Genomic DNA, 18,504 nt, shown 5'->3' with positions numbered 1-18,504 from the left:
TTCTTGGGGGCTTACTTTAAAGGAATGCCCCACCACACCCAGCTACATCAGTTACCTGTGAAAACTGCTAATTTAGAGTAAGCTTACTGTTACATCTCAAATCCAGGACAAACAGCTAACTAGGTACCTATTTAACATGTCGAAGTAAACTGTCAGCTAGGTTTTTCCTAGCATCCCTCAGTCCCTAGCCTTTACAGGCTGTGGCCAGTATATTCCATCCCTACCCTTAATTCTTAAGCCCGAGGCTGGGCTGCCCTTCCCTATGTAATCCAGCCATTTTGGCTACACTGGCCTCTGATCTGGTCTCCTGCCTCTGCCCTCTCCTCTCAGGGTCATGTTTCCTCTGGACTCCCCCAGATGTGTCTGCCTCCAGCTGTGCGGAGGTCTCCCTCATATCTAGGAAACCTTCTCCTCCACCGTACCTAGGAGCACTCATGTCCTCCTTTTTACTTTTTTTTAATTCACTAATGAATTGACAATATGAAAAAACTCGATGCCACCAATACACAACTGGAAGAGTAACTTTTATTCTCCTGCAGTAATTGTCATCTTGGAAGCTGACTGCCTCTGTCTGCTAACAGGGACCTAGTCCTGGAAGCTTCTAGCCTCTGTACGATCTAATCTAGGCCTAGAATGTTTTCAGCCTCTGAGACTTTTTGCTGAATAAGCTCACCCTTTCTAGCTCTTTCTGAACTCTGGCTGGCTGGTCAACTCAGCTGTTCTGGCTTAAACTCCTCTCCATGCTAACTGATTCAAAATGGCTTCTTTCAGCTTCTGACTGCATCGTGCTGCTTGGCCTCATACTACCTTTGGCAATTTGTTCTAATCTTCTGGCTCCTCATTCCGTCTTCACATCTGTCTAGCTTGTTCTCTTTGTCTGCAGCCTGGTTCTGGATGACTGTTCCAGTAAAACTATACCTCCCCGCCCCCAAACCCTGTGCTGCTTCCTGTTTAATCACTTCTCTTTCCTCTCTGTTCTCACAAGAGTTGGGCATACCTATTCTGTCAAATCTTTCTCTGATTCGTCACTTTTTCTGCCACTCAAGACATTACTTTCAAACATTGGTACTTCCCTCTACAAACTAACTTTACCTTCATTGTTTGGGATTCCAGTCAGGGGGGTTAAAGGTGTGTGCTAAGGGGCCTGTCTGTATTCCAGCCAGAGTAGCTATGTTGCTGGATTAAAATCCTTCTACACATAACATTCCATGAAAAATACATGGGGGGCTGGAGACATGGCTCCATAGTCGAGAGCACTTGCTGCTTTAGCAGAGGACCAGTGTTCAGGTCCCAGCACTACCTGGTGGTTCACGGCCTGTCTCTACTCCAGTTCTACGGCACCTGGCAGTCTCTTCTGATCTCCACAGGTACCAAGCACACACATGGTACACACGCATACATGCATTAAATAAGTCTAAAAGAAAAACAAAGACATTTGAGAGCCAGATATGTGAGCTTTTAAATGGCACTTGGGGAACTGGGGCAGGAGGATTGCAAGGTTGAAGCGTGGACAGTGATAGGCAAACTGGGAAGAGAAAATCTGCTAGCAGGCCAGTCACACAAAGAATTGGATATATGCTGTGAGGTACAAAGAAAAAGGGGCAAATAGGGATAAGGAGTATGAAGGTGTCGTAATTTTTAAATGGAGTGGTAAGGAGGGTCCCACCATCGTGGACCACACAAAAGTAAACAGGGGTGAAGGAGTAAGACATTGAGGTGTTTAGGGAGGGACTTCTCCAGTAGAGGAGGAAGTCACACACAGATCCTGAAACAGAAGCACAGACAAAAAAGCCAAAGGGCGAAGGCCAGACAAGGACTGAGGCTAGAGGACAGGAAGGCGCTGGTCAGAGGAGCAAGTCAGAAGAGCTTTGAGCAGAGGGGGATGTGATCTTTCACTGTATTCCGGTGGTGGCTGAGTGGTGAGCAAAGAAAGGACAAGTGGGGAGAATAACCAGGAAGCTCGGCGCAGTGATCCGAGGAAGGGATGGAGACTCTGGTGGCTGCAAAGGCAGCGGGCACGGCCAGCCTCAGGGCATAGGTGTGTAAAGAAAGAACCACCAGATTCGCCCAGACCGATGGTAGGCTGCAGAAGAGTGTAACTTGAAGATGTCAAGTGCAAGGATTTGGGGACAGCAGAGCCGTCGTATACAGAGATCGGAGTGGCTGCAGGAGAATATGACAGAGGCGGGAGTTTACTTTTTGGCGTCTGGAGTGCTCATCAGACATTTAGTGGAGATAGAAGAAAGTGATAAATGAACAAGCTTAAGAGCTGGTGGTCCTTACAACCACGAGGAGCGCTAATATTGGGTAGAAAGGTATGGGTGGCTAAGAACATACTTCAGGGGAGCCCTGAGTCACTTACCCAGCACCCCACGACTGAAGCCAGAGAAGGCTGGAGCCACAGAGGTTCAAGAGACTCTGAAAGCAGCCTGGAAGCAAAACTATAAAACTATTGTTTCCCCTCCTCCTCCTCCTCCTCCTCCTCCTCCTCCTCCTCCTCCTCCTCCTCCTCCTCCTCCTCCTTCTCCTCCTCCTCTCCTCTCTCTCTCTCTCTCTCTCTCTCTCTCTCTCTCTTTTTTTTTTTTTTTCTTTTTTTTCGGAGCTGGGGACAGAACCCAGGGCCTTGCGCTTGCTAGGCAAGCGCTCTACCACTGAGCTAAATCCCCAACCCTCTCTCGTTTGTTTTGAGACAGAGATTCACTATGTATCTCTAACTGCTTTGCAGCTTGCTGTATAGACCAGGCTGACCTCAAACCCAGAAATCTACCTACCTCTGCCCCAGGAGTGCTAGGATTAAAGGTGTGTGGCTTCATGCCTAGCTGCTTGATGGTTTTGAGGTAGGGTCTTGCTGTGTAGCACAGACTGGCCTCAAACTCTTGATTCTCCTGCCTTAGCCTTCTGAATGCTGCCATGCTGTATATATGGAGGTCAGAGGACAACTTGTGAGACTCAGAACTGACTTCCTCCTTTAGTGCAAGGGCCTCAAGTCCAGGTCTTTAAGTGTACCAGGCAGACGCTGTGCCTGGTCCTATATTCCTGAACTGTATAATCCCAGAGCTCTTTTCACTTCTGATTTTGAGACACGGTCTCCCTAAGTTACCCAAGCTGACACTGAACTCACTCTTTATGTAACTCAGGCAGGTACTAAACTTCCTAAACTTACTAAAGTAGATCCTCCTACTTCCAAGTAACTGGGATCACAGGCCTGTGCTTTCCGTGCCCAATTTAGACCAGAATATTTGAAAATACAGTTTGGGCTAGGTGTGGTGGTCATGAAATTAAGCAAGCTTTATCTCAAGGGTAGCTGAGATGGCACCTCCCAGCCACAATTCTCAGAGTGAGAGCCTCAAGAAAGGCCAACCTAGCTGGGGTGATGGCGCATACCTTTAATCCCAGCACTTAGGAGGCAGAGGCAGGCAGCTCTTTTGAGTTCGAGGCCAGCCTCAAGTACACAGATTCAGTTTCAGGACAGCCAGGGCTACACAGAGAATCCCCTTGGTCTTGAAAAACCAAAAGGAAAAAATAAACGTTGCATAAACCTCCAGCACAGTGCGACTCCATACTTCTTTACCCAGATAGGCAGGAACACTAAACAGCTTCTTCATTAAAAAACAGTTTATTATCAGCACAGGTAAAGAGTAACAGCCTCCCCGGGTGCCCCAGCCTTCCTGTCCGAGCCAGGGGAGCTACTTTATAGCAGGACCCCATCTTGGGGCAATGTCCTTGTTCATCTGATTTCAGTCCCATTGCTCCTGGCCCAGGGCTAAGCTCCACCTCGAAATGCCATAGGTATGTTCTCCCCGGAGCGACTGTCACCTCCAGCCTCTGAGAAACCTCTGCCTCCAGAGGCTGGGGCCACATCCACTTGAATGACACCGTGTACTTGGGAGAGCTGTGGACTGTCCAGACTGGCAATGAGCTGGCGGGGGCCTGGTCGCACAGGAACAAATGTCTGGCGCAGTGTAACCGTCTCATTACCCCCGATGTCCCTGTAGACAGAGACAGTGTCATGAGCCTTGTCTAAGGGTAGAGTCAAGCAAGGACTGACCCAGAGTGGCCAGGAAGAAAAAAAAAGCAAGAGGTAAAGTCATACAGGCATTTCTGGGTTCCGCTGGAGTCTACACCCACAACCCGGACAGAGCCTCCACCCCAGGTCACCTCCACACAGCTTGATGGCACCTACACACCCAGCTGCCTGCACTGAAAATCTCCCCAGCACCTCGCCTCGTCCCTCCCTCTCCCACCCAGACAGAGAGTGCTGGTGCTCTGCACAGTAGCCTGGACCACTTTCTTTCCACTGTCCCTGGTCGCAAGCACCCCATCTCGCTAGGGTGTCAAGGCCAAGGGCATTTTAGAGCAAGACCTGGAGGCCCAGCAGAGATCCCAAAGGCTTTCAGTTTTGCCAGAATAGCAAGCTAAAGAAATCTGCCCAGTTGTCCTCACAAAGAAGGAAAAACTTCATGTACCCAATTAACAGAAGGTTGTTATCCGGGGGGAAAAGGTTGTCCCAAGCAGGGACAATCGGCACTTTTAAAATGACATGTGTTCTCATATCTCTGTGTATATGTATGTGACAGCAACACCTGTGCCTTTTCCTCAGGGAGCTCTGAAACTGTATTCCTGAACACCCCTGGGAATCTCGGGTTTTCTACACTCATCTCATCTTTTCCTTAGCCTGCTAATCACTGGGAAGCGAACTAAATTCCTCAAGGGCTGGGCATCCCTGGCACTTACTGAAAGAGAAGTCAACTCCCTAACCTGACATACAGGCTCACTCTGACTCAGCTCTGCACCGTGGTGCAGCTGCATCACCCCCACCATTCTTCCTGTGGACCAGCCCCACTGAGTATCTCTCCTTACTCAAACTCATCTCCATTGCATTCCGCAGGGTTGGCTGTGCTTGCCCTGAGCTCCTAGCTCTGTCACTTCAATTCCTATTCTTTCCCCGAGTCCTAACTCGCACCCCACCCCAATATCTCCTGTCCCCAAGAAAATGAATCATTTCTTTTTCTGGGCATTTCCTTCAACCTACATACTTTATTCTTTTACTTACTGGGTTTTTTAGAGGTCTCGTGAAGCTCAGACTAGTCTCGAATTCACTATGTGGCTGAGGCTAGCCTTGAACTTTCAACCCTCGAGTCTCTGCCTCTCAATTACAGTACTACAATTACAGGCATTTACCATCCCACCTGACACACTGCGTTTTAAGTATGAACATGGTTGCACTTATATGAATTCTATTCGTGGCTATTAGAATATCTCCTGATTCTTCCTAAACCTGCACTTCTGATTGCTAGTTCAACCCATGCTTGCCTTAGGATTCCTTTTTGGCACTAGACCCATGAAGTAGTCCACCTAGGGAACAAGCCAGCATCTCTAATTTTGAAGATGAGTGTTCCTTGGGGCAAAACGCTCAGGTTGGAGGCTGCTTCTGAGGATTCCCTGGACCTAACTAGTGGGTCTACCAGTTAGCTGTGTGGTCTTAGACGACTACTTCTTTGGTCCTCACTTGCTGCTGGTTCATAGCACAGGCATGAATCAAAGTGAGATGAGGTGGTCAGATGGTTTCTGAAGTGTTCCGATAGAAAGCAAAATTAAGTCTCTAATTTAACAGGTTGTGGTTTAACAGGACTGGCCATACGTTTGTGTCCTTGATTGTTTTCCTTAAAGGTTGCTTAGCCTTACAGCAGCCTTCAAAAGTCTACTATAATTAAGTTGTTTTATTTCAGAAGTTAACCTTTATATTATAACCACTAACATTATTTCTGCCCCCCCCTCCAAAAAAGAAACAACCCTGCTATCTCCTTTCAAAGTGAGAATGTCAGAATCTCCCCAGACTCATTCTGGTAGCTCAGGATTTCTGGAGACAGGGTTTCTCTGTGTAACAGAGCCCTTGCTATCCTGGACTTACTTTGTAGACCAAGCTAGGCTCCAACTCACAAGGCCCTCTTCCTCTGAAGGGATGGTACTGAAAGCAGGAGCCACCATGCCTGGCTCACCCCCTCGGGTTTTGAGTTTAAGCTGAGAGCAAGTCAGCAGCTAAAGCTAGGCTAACCCTCAACTGCTGCCTGGTAATGAAACTGCCTTTGGCAATAGATATTCTAGATCTCTCTCCTCCGCCCTCTCCTGCTCCATCCCCCTCCATCCCTCACAGGCGGATACAGGCACCTATGTCTCCTTTGTGTTGTACATAATTTCTAAATGATCTAGACGTTAATATCTACTTGTTTGTTTCCCTTGGTAATTCATCTTTAAATGGCTTTGGCCTTGTCTCCTTTCAAGAAGGGATATAAGCCACTAAAGATTTAGAGTGTGATTCTGGTTCTGGGGGAAATTCCCAAGCCTCCCCAGTGACACAGTCAACTGGAGGAGTGAGTCCTGGAATGTTTATTTAGTGGCCAGTCACCAGGCTGGGGTGTCACGCCAGGTGGTATAATTGACTATCATACCACAGCCTTTGATGTGTAAATGAGAGGTAAAGTAACACCCATCTTGGAATCTGAAGCCCTCAAAGGAGAGGATGAGGGTAGGGCAGAGACCATGCAAGCTCTCTACGGAAGAAAGGCCGCCTCTCCTCTCACCTGTCCTTCTAGTGGGGGCAGCCCAAGAGCCACTGGGCCTGATGTGCCTGGCAAGGGTGTACGCATCTAGGGAGCCTAAGACAGAAGATTCCTTCCACTGTGGTGTGAATGTCCCAGGGCACATCTTACACCCTGTCACCTGAGCTGCTTCAGGCCCTTATAGGGTTTATCTTTGTGATGTCACAGCCCCTGAGTCCCAGGCTCTGCCAAAGAACAAGACAATGCACTCATCTTTGGCCTCATAATAAAAGTAGTGGCTACCAGCATAAGGTCTGAAGGGAAAGGTAGGCTAGGGTCCTTTATCCTACATTTCTCACAGCCCCTCTCTTAGAACAGGACGCCCACCCCTTCAGGAGAAAGCTGGTTTCCTCTGCCTTCTCCTCCCCTCCATGTTTTTCCTGAGAAGGATGAGGGACACACGTCTGTGACAGAAATAGGCTCAGGAACATAAGTGCTGTGTACCCTCCTTGCGTCCGTAGCCTTACCCAGTGGAGATCAGATCCAAGCTAGCAGAGACCCTGAGAATTCAGGCTCAGTTCTCACCACACACGCTGTGCAGCAGCAGAGACCCTGGGCAGTCTGTGCCACCGAAGGGGAAAAGCTTGCCCTTCTGAGCTGTGGGATGAAACTACTAGCTTTCCCACTCATGCAGTGGTGATGGTGATGGTGACTGTGGAGACTGCTATACCAAAGGCTGGCCTGACTAACCAAAGGCTCCGTCATCTTCACTGGACAATTGAGCCCACACCTGCTTGGAAGAGACGAAGGCGCCTGCCAAGGAGATCCAGTCAAGAGCAGCGGAGCAGGGGCTTGAACCCAAATCTTTAGAGTGCCACAGCTCTCCTTTTAATTATATGATGGTCTCTGATGCCCTGCAAAGGGCCTGCACGATCTCCAAATGAGATAACCCTCCTGAAAGCGCATGGTCAACACTTCTGCATTTGGCAAATGTTAGGGATGGGCTACTAATGATTTCCGTGTGAGTTTCAGCTCCCTAATTAACAGGCGAGGCAGGGCAGGGACACAGTGCAATGTGAGCCGCTCAGCAAGTCTTGAACAATGGTCAGGCTGAACTGGCCTCAGGTGCCAGAGCCTGCCAGCTGCCCCCAAGCTGCTCTGTGGGGTCCTGACCAAAAAGGAGAAGCAAACCTGAGGCTCAGGGCAGCCTGGGTGAAAGGGAGGGTTCAGGCAGAGTTAGAGGTCAGACTCACCCAACATTGAGGACCTTGGGTCTCTGTAACCCAGAACCTTCGAGCCGGAAGACAACGTTGGTGAGGGTGATGGGCAGGGGGTTCTTGAACACGATCTGGACTTCACATTCCTGGCCAACTACTGCAGCTCCCAGTAACTGAGTGAAACAGAGATCCATCCCTTATCAGAGACCCTGGCCAGCCCATACTTAGCACTCAAGGGGGAAACGCATTAGGATCGAAATCTCGCCAAGTCCCACATTTCTGTCCTTCAGAAATGTCTTCCTCCTCAAAACTCGAGGAGGAAACTCCTATCCATTCTACAATTTGAGTATGAAACAGAATTGGACCTGAGAACCCATTTTATTGATGAGAAAACTAAGGCCAGGTCTGGACCTTAACCTTCTCCTAAAAGGCTCATCAGGGTAACTTGTTTCAGGCTTAATGTTCTCCCCTTGCCCACAATTTCCCTTAGCATGAAGCTCTGGCTCTCTATTCACCCCATGAGTCCCAGAAAGCTGTACTCACCGTCAGAGAGAGGTCTGGGGTGCGCAAACGGAAGGTGTGTTGCTTGGCTAGTACCTGCCCACTCTCCTTGACATGGCCTGAGACATTGAGCAACATTGCCCCCTGGTCCACAAGGTGGGGCTTGTATTCCTTGTAGGCCACAGGCATGGCCACAGTGTCCGCTGGGAAGAAAATGCATGGTAATCACAAGCCTTCCCCAGAACTGCTGCCTGTTGCTGTAAGGCCTCCAATGTCCTAAGCCATGGTATTTGGACACCCAGGGGCGGGGCTGGAGAGGGAGAACCATCTAGGGGTGGGGCCGGGGAGGGAGCACCATCTAGGGGTGGGGCCGGGGAGGGAGCACCATCTAGGGGTGGGGCCGGGGAGGGAGCACCATCTAGGGGTGGGGCCGGGGAGGGAGCATCATCTAGAGGTGGGGCCAGGGAGGGAGCATCATCTAGGGACATCATCTAGGGACAGGAAGGGAGCACAGGACTGGGGAAGGACCACTTACAGGCTCCTGGGGCTAATGCCACTTCTTTCTTGGTCTCCTTGAAGGTAGGCCCAGAGACACCAGTGTAGTAGGTGACACAAAGGTAGAGGTGCAACTTCACAGTGCGTTGGCTACTGCCACGATTGGTCAACACCACGGAGACTGTCAGATCCTGCCCCATCACAGCATCCTGTGCCTCCACCTGCATTGCCACGTCCTCAGCAGAGTCCCGGGTGGCATACACGTTAGGTTTGCTGCCATGGGCCGCAGCCTTTTCCACGGCCTTCCTCTCTGCTTCTGAGCCTGGGGGTTGAGGTCAAAGGTGAGGTTGAGCTCTGGCTGGGGTAGGCAAATGCTCTGCAGGAGCCCTCAGGCTGGAGCTGGCTGGGCTGGGAGAATGTTACCTTCTGGGTGCTTATAGATGTGGGTGATGTCCTCTCGCATGTTGGAGTTGATCGCCTTTGTGACAATGAGTGTGCCAATGGCTTTCTCTTCCACGTACACGATCTTGAAGCTGCCGTCATCCTGCCGCTGCCAGTATACCTTATCACTGTTTACCTGTGGGGAGCAAAGCATAGCAGGACTGAAGGGTCAGGGAGACAGGTGAGGGAGACCCCAGTACCTTCCCTCAACCCCAGGGGCTGCAGGCAGGGCCAATCAGCCATGCTCTGAAAGCAGGGGAAGAGAAGTATGTCTAGGAGGCTCCTGGTAGCCCATTTGGGCATTAATAACAGTAATTCCTTATGCTTATTCGCTGGCTTTACAACTAATGAAACAGCCCCATATCCATTATCCCTTTTGATCCTGAGGACAGGAAGCAAGGCGGCCATGATTATCTCCTTTTTACAGCTGAGGAAACTAAGACTCTAGAATGAGTGACTTGCCCGAGGTTACACAGCTAGTCAGTCAGCGGGGAAGTCAAGACCAGAGTGCTCAGGACTGAAGCCAAGGCTCTGGTCACTCCAGACTGTTTGCTAGAAGAGGCACCCAGAGCCCAGCCCTTACCTCGGCAAAAATGAAAGGTGTGTCATACTTCATGTAGACTAAGCCATTCTTGATGGACTCCACCGAACAGGGGCCACAGCAGAAGATGCCTGGGAAGTGAAGCAGGTGTTGGGTCTAAGAAGGCCAAGGGGGACCTCTTGTCCTCTGATCAGAGACCACACAAGGGTCCAGCAGCAGCCACCCAGAGGGCAGGGTGGGATAGGAGGGGCCTGTGGACAGCCTGACTTGATAACCAGGTTGTCAGCACATTCTCAAGCTGGTAAGCTGCATCGTCAGAGTACAGGACACCCTGCCCCAACCTTTCGTCACAATCAGTTCAGAGCCTATAATGGTTCTGGTTGGCTGAGAGAGCAGCAGCAGCACCATGCTTCTTCAGAAACACCTCAGCTTTGCAGCACCCTCTGATTTCCTGACTGGGAGGTAGAAGGGTGGTGGGCAAGAAGAGACTGTCCCTGTACTCGGGAGGGCTCCCTACAGAGGCTGAGCTGGCTGGAATGAGCAGGCAGGGGCAGAGGTGTACACAGGAAGTGAGGGCCATCCAACAGGAAGGAATCTTAGCACCTAACGCTCTGGCCTCCTTTTACAGATGGGGAAACAGGCTCGGCCAGTGCAATGGAAAAAGCTTCTACTTACTGAACGGCTGTAATGTTGTAGGCATGCTACATGATAAATGGTGTCCATTTAATTCTCCCATATTGACTACAGTACACACATACACACACACACACACACACACACACACACACACACACACACACACACACAGAGAGAGAGAGAGAGAGAGAGAGAGAGAGAGAGAGAGAGAGAAGAGAGAGAGAGAGAGAGAGAGAGAGAGAGAGTTCTATACAAAACACAAAGGTGTAAGGTACTTCCTTGCCAATATCACTCATCTAAGAAGTAATCATGATAGACTGCAGCCCTAGAGCTTCTGCCTGATGCCTACCCCTTTACTTCTTAGAGCCGGACCAGAGATCAAGACTTCAAGCCTTGCTACCACTACAAGCATTGCTAGGTTATGCAAACCAGGACACATTTTACATAGATGATTGACAGGGAGGGGTCTGGGAAATGGCCAGAAGAAAGTAAGTCAGCCCAAGGCTGTCTGACTCTGAGAAGGCGGAAGCGCCAGAGGGAAAGGAGGCTGTGTGAGCAGAGCAGAGAGCAGGGCCACTGCTGTGGAGACAACATGTGTGGATGCAGAGAAGAGACAAGCGGTTGACAGGCCGTGTCGCCCCAGGTCATGTCTGATGGTCACAGAGCTGTTTTCCGTCTGAGTCCCGATTTCTCTATATTGTACAAGAATGCACTGAACAGGGGAACAAACAGGAGGGGAGCTAGGACTCATTCTGCTGGAGATCCAGACAAAGCCATTCTGCCTCCGAGAGTCACCATTCGACCTCCAAGAGCCACGGCCATTCATCATGTGTTCCATGGAATTTTGTTCCAAACATGGGTGTCCATAGGAAGTTCCAGGGGAACTTTTGAAATAGAGATTGAAAAATGGACGCTGAACATGCTCAAAGCCCCACGTTCAAAACCAGTTCTGGGAAGAACTAGATATATACTACCAGATCCTACTGTTGGAAATTCCCATGGATCAAGTTTGATGGTAAGAGTTTGAATAGGCACCCCCCAAAATAGAAATTTACTTTAACGACATCTAAGAGAAAATAAGCAACTTTTATGTATTATCTTACTCAATTCAATACTGTTTTTTCCTTCCATTCAATGCATTTATTACTTATAATTCTCTCTCTCTCTCTCTGTCTTTTAACGAATTATATCTGGAATATATAAGTCAAAAAGCAAATAAGAATTGGGTAGTGGGGGGTTGGAGATTTAGCTCAGTGGTAGAGCGCTTGCCTAGCAAGCGCAAGGCCCTGGGTTCAGTCCCCAGCTCCAAAAAAAAAAAAAAAAAAAAAAAAAAATTGGGTGGTGGTAGCGTGACCTTCAATCCCAGTACTCAGGAGGCAGAGGCAGGCGAGCCTCTGAATTAGAAACCAGCCTGGTCTGGGGTTGGGGATTTAGCTCAGTGGTAGAGCGCTTGCCTAGGAAGCGCAAGGCCCTGGGTTCGGTCCCCAGCTCCGAAAAAAAAAGAACCAAAAAAAAAAAAAAAAAAAAAAAAAAAAACCAGCCTGGTCTACAGAGAGAGTTCCAGGACAGCCAGGGCTACACAGAGAAACCCTGTCTTAAAGCAAAGCAAAGCAAACCAAACAAATGGGAAAAAAAGCAAGTAAGAATAAGCTTCTTAGGAGAAGGAAACTTCTTACTGAATATTCTCGAATCTCTTTACATTAAACATTATAAATTATAAAATAAAACTAAGTAGCTAAAGAGAGGAAAATGAACTGATGGCATCATGGTGGTTCAGTTGGTAAATCCACACAACGAGCTATAGATTTGGTTCTCCAGCCAAGTCCTGGGCTAGCACTCAGGGCTTGGAGGAGGTGTTCGGAATAGGTTTTGGGCAAGGCCTGCCTTACCACTGCTGGTCTCCTGGGGTGTGGCATCCACAACCTGCCACCCATCAAAGCCTGAGGGCAGATCTGGCCTCTTCATCCAGCAGTCGTTCCACACGTGGAAATTCCTAAAGGGGCATGGAAGGAGCTCTGAGTCTGAGGGTCCCACTCAGGTCCTCCCAGGTCCCATCCCCACCATGCCTCCGCCCCGGGTCATCTTTAGAGCAAACGGCAGGCCACGCCTCACTCTGTGCTCACCAAACAGAATCGTGGTTCAGGTGCTCCAGTGGCTTCATGTTCTCGTCAAAATAAATGTCCATAGTGAGGGACGTGTCCGTGTCGTGTGCAGAGTTGAAGTTGGTGACAGTACGGGTAGCAAGGCCCAGACATCGGAGCACTGCGGAGGAGGCAGGGTTAAGGGCTGGAGCGGAGGTTGGCCGTGGGTGTGGCAGCAGCAGGAGCAGCAAGAAAGGGCGCTGAGTTTGCCAAGCTCAGAGGGACCACAGGAGTTAGGGGTCAGAAGGCCCAGGTGGCCTTTGGGCTGCAAAGCACTGTGGGTTACAAAGCCTCCTGCTTGGCACTGAACTTGACTCCGGCTCCTTTTTTCTCTCCCGTGGGCCTCTCTCAGTTGTTGACACTAATTAATGATAATTAAGGCCATGCTATCGTCCACCCTTAGTGGCACCCCATCCTGTAGCCAAAGCCGGGCTGTGCAGAAATAGAACCTTCCCCTCCTTATAGAGTCCGGGCTGCTCCTAGTCTATTCCTTTACTACCTGTGGTGGTCACACCGGCAAAGACCCAGCATTGGCCGTAGGGGACGGAATAGCCGGTGCGTAGGTAGCTAAGCAGGATCTCCACACTGCCCACCCACGCTGAGGGGTTGGTGCCTCGAGAGTAGTCGCCAGTCCAGTTCCCAATCAGAACTCCATTGTCATCCAGGGAGTTCACCTGCCCAGAAAAAGATAGGGTGTGACTGATTGGGGGAGGGGCTCAAGACCTTCTGGATTCCCCAGCCCCTCACATTGCAACGTCAAGACCAGGACGTCAACTTAAACCCGCCCACCCTTCCCCTAACCCATCTGCTGCAACACTGGAATGTGAACACTGGGTGTGCCAAGTTTGGGGTTTGGCCTTACATTCCAAAGGAGCCGGAACAGAAACAATGAAAGGTGGGGTGGGGTACAGGCCAAGGAGGGAAGAGAAGGGGTGAAAAGCCTTTCCCTCGATATCATCTTCAGGGGCAGGGATGGGAAATCCATAAAGGGCGGGGCAGGAAGAAACCGACGGATAGGGCTTAGAGATACAGGGGTGCTCACCATGGCAGAGACAACCCGAGAGACACTGACTGGGTCCCCGCGACCTCCATATGGCATCCCCCTCCGGTCCAGAATGTACAGGCAGGCATCCAGCACCCCATGGTCAAACTGGAAGGCAGGAGGGCAGAGGTAAGGACAGCTCCTTGAGTGATGCTCAAACCACAGGCTAGTGTTGGTCCACCATGCCCTTCCTTTCTATTTCCCTTTAGTGAGTGCACAAGACCAGTAGCAGCACACAAGTTCGATCCCAGCACTCAGGAGTCAAAGGCAGGTAGGTCTCTGTAAGTTTGAGGCCAGCCTGGTCCACAGAGTGAGTTCCAGGAGAGATAACGCTACACAGAGAAATCCTGTCTCAAGAAACCAAAAGAAGAGAGAGAGAGAGAGAGAGAGAGAGACAGAGAGAGAGAGAGAGAGAGAGAGAGAGACAGAGAGAGAGAGAGAGAGGGAGAATGAATACTGGGAAAGAACAGAGAGCCAAAGTAAACACACACACACACACACACACACACACACACACACACAAACACAGAGACAGAGAGAGAGAGAGAGAGAGACACAAAGAAAAAAAAAGAAAAAAAACAGAAACCAGAGACACACACAGAAACACAGAGAGACACAGAGAGAGAGAGACAGAGAGAGACAGAGACAAAGAGAAAGAACAGGCTAGCCATACCTGGCCATAATTCCAGGTCCGTTCGCCAATCTGTGCTTCTGTCCCATAGTATATTCTTCCAGACTCATTAAGCACATATTCTTGTCGCCAGTCTTCGTGGTCCACATACACTATGTCCTCTGTATCCCCAGAAAACAAATTGCAAATCTTATCCATTTTCTTCGAGGGCCCTGCCTTCCCCTCAGTCAGGTCTGCAGAACTCATCATACCCACAGGGGGTAAAAATGGGGGTGGGGATGCTTCTAGCCTGATAGGACTGCTCTAAGGAAGGATGGTGAGAAAGATTGGCTGTGGCTTGGGCCCTTTATCAGAAGTGAGGTGGGTCTCTTTTCTACAGTGGGCCTCAGTCTCCTCTCCTGGACAATGGGTGTCTTTTCCTATGACTAGATACCCAGACACCCACCTGGGAGCTCAGGAAAGGAAGCCCTGACTCACCTGCCCTCTGCTCTTGACCCCGGCTGGCTTACCTGGACACCAGGGATTGAAGAGGATGTAGATCTCATTGTGGGGGTCAAAGGGCAACTGGTACTCTCCAGCTTCTGAACGTGTGCGGACAGTGAATTGAAACTTGCCAATGATGGCATTAGGGGAGGTGTGGACGCGAAGGGTTAGGTTGTGTCCATTGGTCTTAGTCACTTGGGCCTTCCAGCCACCGCTGCCTCCCTTACCCACTGGGATGATCACGTGGGTGCCCTTGCCCACCTCGGGATTGTTTCCTAGAGTAACAAGATCAGCAATTTGGCAGTGAGAGAGTTGCTCCGGAAGTGGGAGAGAGACTAAGATTTCATTCAGCCCCACCCAAAATGTCCGTGAGCCAATTTATGTGTCCCTAAGTAAGGTTACCACATCAGTCTGTGACAATCTTCCTTAGAGTGGCTTGGTGGCCGCCCCATGCTCTCCTACTTGTCAGGGCAGAACCCTAGTTCAACATCCCAAACCTGTTCCCCTGAAAATGAACTCTAGTAGGGAGGGAATACTGGGGCCATTGTCACCCACTGTCCTACGGGACTGAAGGGGAGAACTGAGCCAACTCCATTTGCCCCATAGGAAAAACATTCCAGATACTAAAGGGCAGAGTGGCTCCCTGGGGTCACAGCTTCTAGAGCCCAGAGCATTTCTGGAGGTGATAGGGGGTACCTGGGAAATTAGAGGCTGGGGTGTGCATGGCTGGGCTGTAATCAAAGGGTTAGAAGAGTCACCCGCCCCCAGCAGCTACATAATCACCAGGCTGGGCAGTCAACGGTCACCAGGCAACATGGTGAGGGAGGCTCCTGTCTTGAGCCATGAGATAGAGAGATTGTTACATGGGGGGCTAGGAGGATGAACCAGCAAGACCCAGAAAGAAGGGCACGTGGAGTCAACTGTGCTGAAGGAGACACAGAGGCCAGCTCAATGAGACAGTCGCCCCTGGAGGCTTGGAGAAACTGCAGCAGCACGTCCTTCCCGAGAGCACCACTAGGGGAGCACTATGAGTCAGGCACCAGGCTCTTTGGACAGAGGTGAGGAGTGACAGGGAGGAGCCTAAAGACCTCTCTAACCTGACGCCAGCCCTTCAACAAGTCTGGGGGGCTTTCCCCTTCCCATCCCAGGCCCCACTCACCGATTAGAAGCTCAAGGGCAATGCGATCAGAGGACTCATACTCCCGGTTCAGGAAGAGGATTATGTGGAAGGGCTGCCCACGGCGCAAAATTAGCTGGTCATATTCAAACTCATCTGTGTGGTGCTCTCGGCGGTTCTGGTCTGATCGCGAGCACAGCAGATCTACACCATTCACAACCAGCATTCCCTCTGAAAAACCACATCCCTGGGTCAGTGAAGAGCCCACGAGGAGCCTAGACCCTCCTCAGACGTCTTTCCGCCCCCTTTAGAGATGCCAGGATAAATGTTAGGTTCGATAAATGTTCAGCTCTAAGCTAAGGTGTGTGTGTAGTCTCACCTCGGATGGTGCCATCTCCAGCTGCATTCACACCACTGCCCCGAGACTCAGGTCTTCGGCCACCTCGAGAGTCCCTACCCCGAGAGTCCCCACCCCGGGAGCCCCCACCCCGGGAGCCTCCACCCCGGGAGCTGGTCCCTCGGCTTCTGGAGCCAGAAGGTTCGGGTCCCCAGTCATCATCAGCTCTGTTCCCGCAGGAGCAGCAGCCACAACAGCGAGCCCAGAAGGAGCGGCCTCCTCCTCGGCGGGAGCGCGAGCTTCTGTCTGGCTCTGGCTCTGGCTCTGGCTCTGGCGACGGTGTCGTGGGCTGCCAGGGGCTCCTACCCCAACGGCCCACGTCTGAGCGAGGACCTTCCATTGTGCCTGTGTAGAAGAGACAGAGGGTGCTCGTCCATTCAGATCTCCTGTGCCTGAGATGCCCACTCACCCAGAAACTCTACCCAAAGAAATTGCTTCAGTACCAGTTAGGTGGCTGGGATCATCTCATTCTAACCCTGAGATGCCCCAAAGGCCCTATTCAGTCACCCAGAAAAAGCACCTCATACTGCAGAGAAAAACCTTCACTTCACCTTGTTATAGATATAGACACTCTCAAATCATATTAAAAACAGATGTCCAGTGGGGAAACCCTTGAGGATCCCTCTAAGGAAATGCAGTTCCCTAAGAGAACACCTTGCCACAGTCCCAATCTCCAAACCCTGTAAGGTCTCTCCACCTGCTGGCTTCTCAGTTTAGAGTTCCAGCCTCTAGAACTATTTCTTAATAGAGTTCTTTCTATAAGCAAGTAGGAGGCATAGCGGGCAGAGTCCCCCCACATTCCTCACGTTAGGGCAAACTTCAGGCAGGACCGCGGAGAGGGCACAGCAGGCGTAAGCAGAGATTGGCCCCAGGAAAATTGGGTCTCAGCCCACAGCAGGTACGCACTGGAGATCCGGTCTTTTCTGGACTGTGTGTCCCTTGACAGCGAAGGCCCGCTGTGGCTCAGCACTACTGAGGTGTAAGCTGGAGCTTCTCACCTGGCAGCGGTGTTGATGATGGCACCACCAGGTCCCGGGGCCCGGGTGGAGCAGGTCAGGGCGTTTGGGACGGGACCAACAGGCTGGACGTAGCCACGCGAGTGGAAGGTGTAGGGCGGGTCCGTGAGTAGTTTATGAGGGGAGGGGAGGCGGGGCTGAGCTTCTGGGAAAAAGGGAAGATAGTTGCTTCATCCCTCCTGTCAAGAGGCCAGTCTCTGGGGGCTGTCCCCTGGTAGGGACGGGAAAGTCTGACTCCACCCACCTTCTCCTTTCTAGGAACTGAGGTCATGCTGGGGGGTTGGGGGGGGTGTCCCAGTCAAAGTTCTGTCAGACCTGGGGCTGAGGTAAAAAGGGAAGGTGTTTGGTGACAGATCCCATACCAATTTGATTCTTGCCACACTAGGTGTTCAGAGAGCAAAAGAGAAGGGATCTTCTTCCACTCACAGCCCTGTAGGGCAGATTTGTTTCCAAGCTGGAGATGCATACTTTTGTTCTCACAGGGCCCTGCTGACAAGCTGTCTTGCAGCACTCAGCACTCACCAGGCTTGGCCTGGTGAAACTGGTCCCTTGGACTGGAACTCCTTTTGCCTAGGAAGGTCCCAGCACCTCAGGGCTGCAGACAGATGACATCAGCATCCAGGCTCTCAAACTGGCTCCACCTGCCAGTCCCTGACCAGCCAGCTCTACCGGGTCTTCTCACGCCTCTCGGCATACTACACCCCCATGTCTCTGTGTCTAGTTGTTCCACAGCCCCCAGTATGAGTGGGCTGTCCCTCTGGTCCTTCTAAGTTTGAGATTAAGGGGGTCACAAGAGAAATGATGTCTTGTTTCCCCCTCCCAGCTTGCAAGTTTTGGGAAGGCTTAGGTCCTTGTGTTCAGACCTGGGTGGACAGGGGCCTCCTCCCCAGGCTATCTGGTGTCCCCTTCTTTCCCTGAGACTGTCTCATCAGCTGGAGGTGAGCATTTCCCCTCATTTGCAGCCTGGAATTCTTCTTGAGAATCCAGACTGACCGGCTCCAGGAACCTACCCTCTGTACTTCGCAGCTCCAGCTCTGGGTGAACCTTCAGAGATGTCATTAAAACAGCCCCAAGGCAGAGAGGAGCCAGACATCTTTAGGGAGGCTCTCTCTCTGGCCCTGTCCGTGGCACCGCCAGTCAGGGCTCCCCACTCCATCCCATTGGTATTTTAGCTCTATCTGTGGGCCACGATCAAAGATAGTGAAAATAGGGTTTGGCAACAACGACAACAGCAGCAGCAACAAGACAAAGCAGCATACTTGGCAGCAACCTGTTTGGAAATGTATCCTGTACATAGGTATCTTGGG

At 50.9% G+C, this 18,504-nt stretch overlaps 1 protein-coding gene across 1 annotated transcript; it reads right to left on the bottom strand.

Annotated features, from left to right (window-relative positions):
* Positions 1-3,600: 3,600 nt before the first annotated feature.
* Tgm1 (transglutaminase 1) lies at positions 3,601-16,900 on the bottom strand. The gene is made up of 14 exons (XM_032917772.1): positions 16,164-16,900; positions 15,827-16,015; positions 14,694-14,942; positions 14,227-14,345; positions 13,554-13,661; positions 13,011-13,185; positions 12,494-12,632; positions 12,260-12,363; positions 9,777-9,865; positions 9,176-9,329; positions 8,793-9,074; positions 8,300-8,460; positions 7,793-7,929; positions 3,601-3,989 (listed from the first exon to the last, which is right to left on the bottom strand). The coding sequence occupies exons 1-14, from the start codon at positions 16,519-16,521 to the stop codon at positions 3,764-3,766; spliced, it is 2,490 nt and encodes an 829-aa protein (XP_032773663.1). The 5' UTR covers positions 16,522-16,900; the 3' UTR covers positions 3,601-3,763.
* Positions 16,901-18,504: the final 1,604 nt, after the last annotated feature.

The sequence above is a fragment of the Rattus rattus genome, chromosome 12 (genome assembly GCF_011064425.1).
Source record: "Rattus rattus isolate New Zealand chromosome 12, Rrattus_CSIRO_v1, whole genome shotgun sequence".
NCBI lineage: Eukaryota > Metazoa > Chordata > Mammalia > Rodentia > Muridae > Rattus > Rattus rattus.
This window is presented reverse-complemented; position numbering and strand designations above follow the sequence as displayed.

Excerpts from the sequence above, each read along its gene's own strand:
- Tgm1 (XM_032917772.1), bottom strand. The coding sequence starts at position 16,521 with ATGGAAGGTCCTCGCTCAGACGTGGGCCGTTGGGGTAGGAGCCCCTGG. Across the intron at positions 9,866-12,259 it reads ACCCCAGGAGACCAGCAGTG|GCATCTTCTGCTGTGGCCCC; the intron begins GTAAGGCAGGCC and ends TTCACTTCCCAG. Across the intron at positions 9,330-9,776 it reads CACCTTTCATTTTTGCCGAG|GTAAACAGTGATAAGGTATA; the intron begins GTAAGGGCTGGG and ends TGCTCCCCACAG.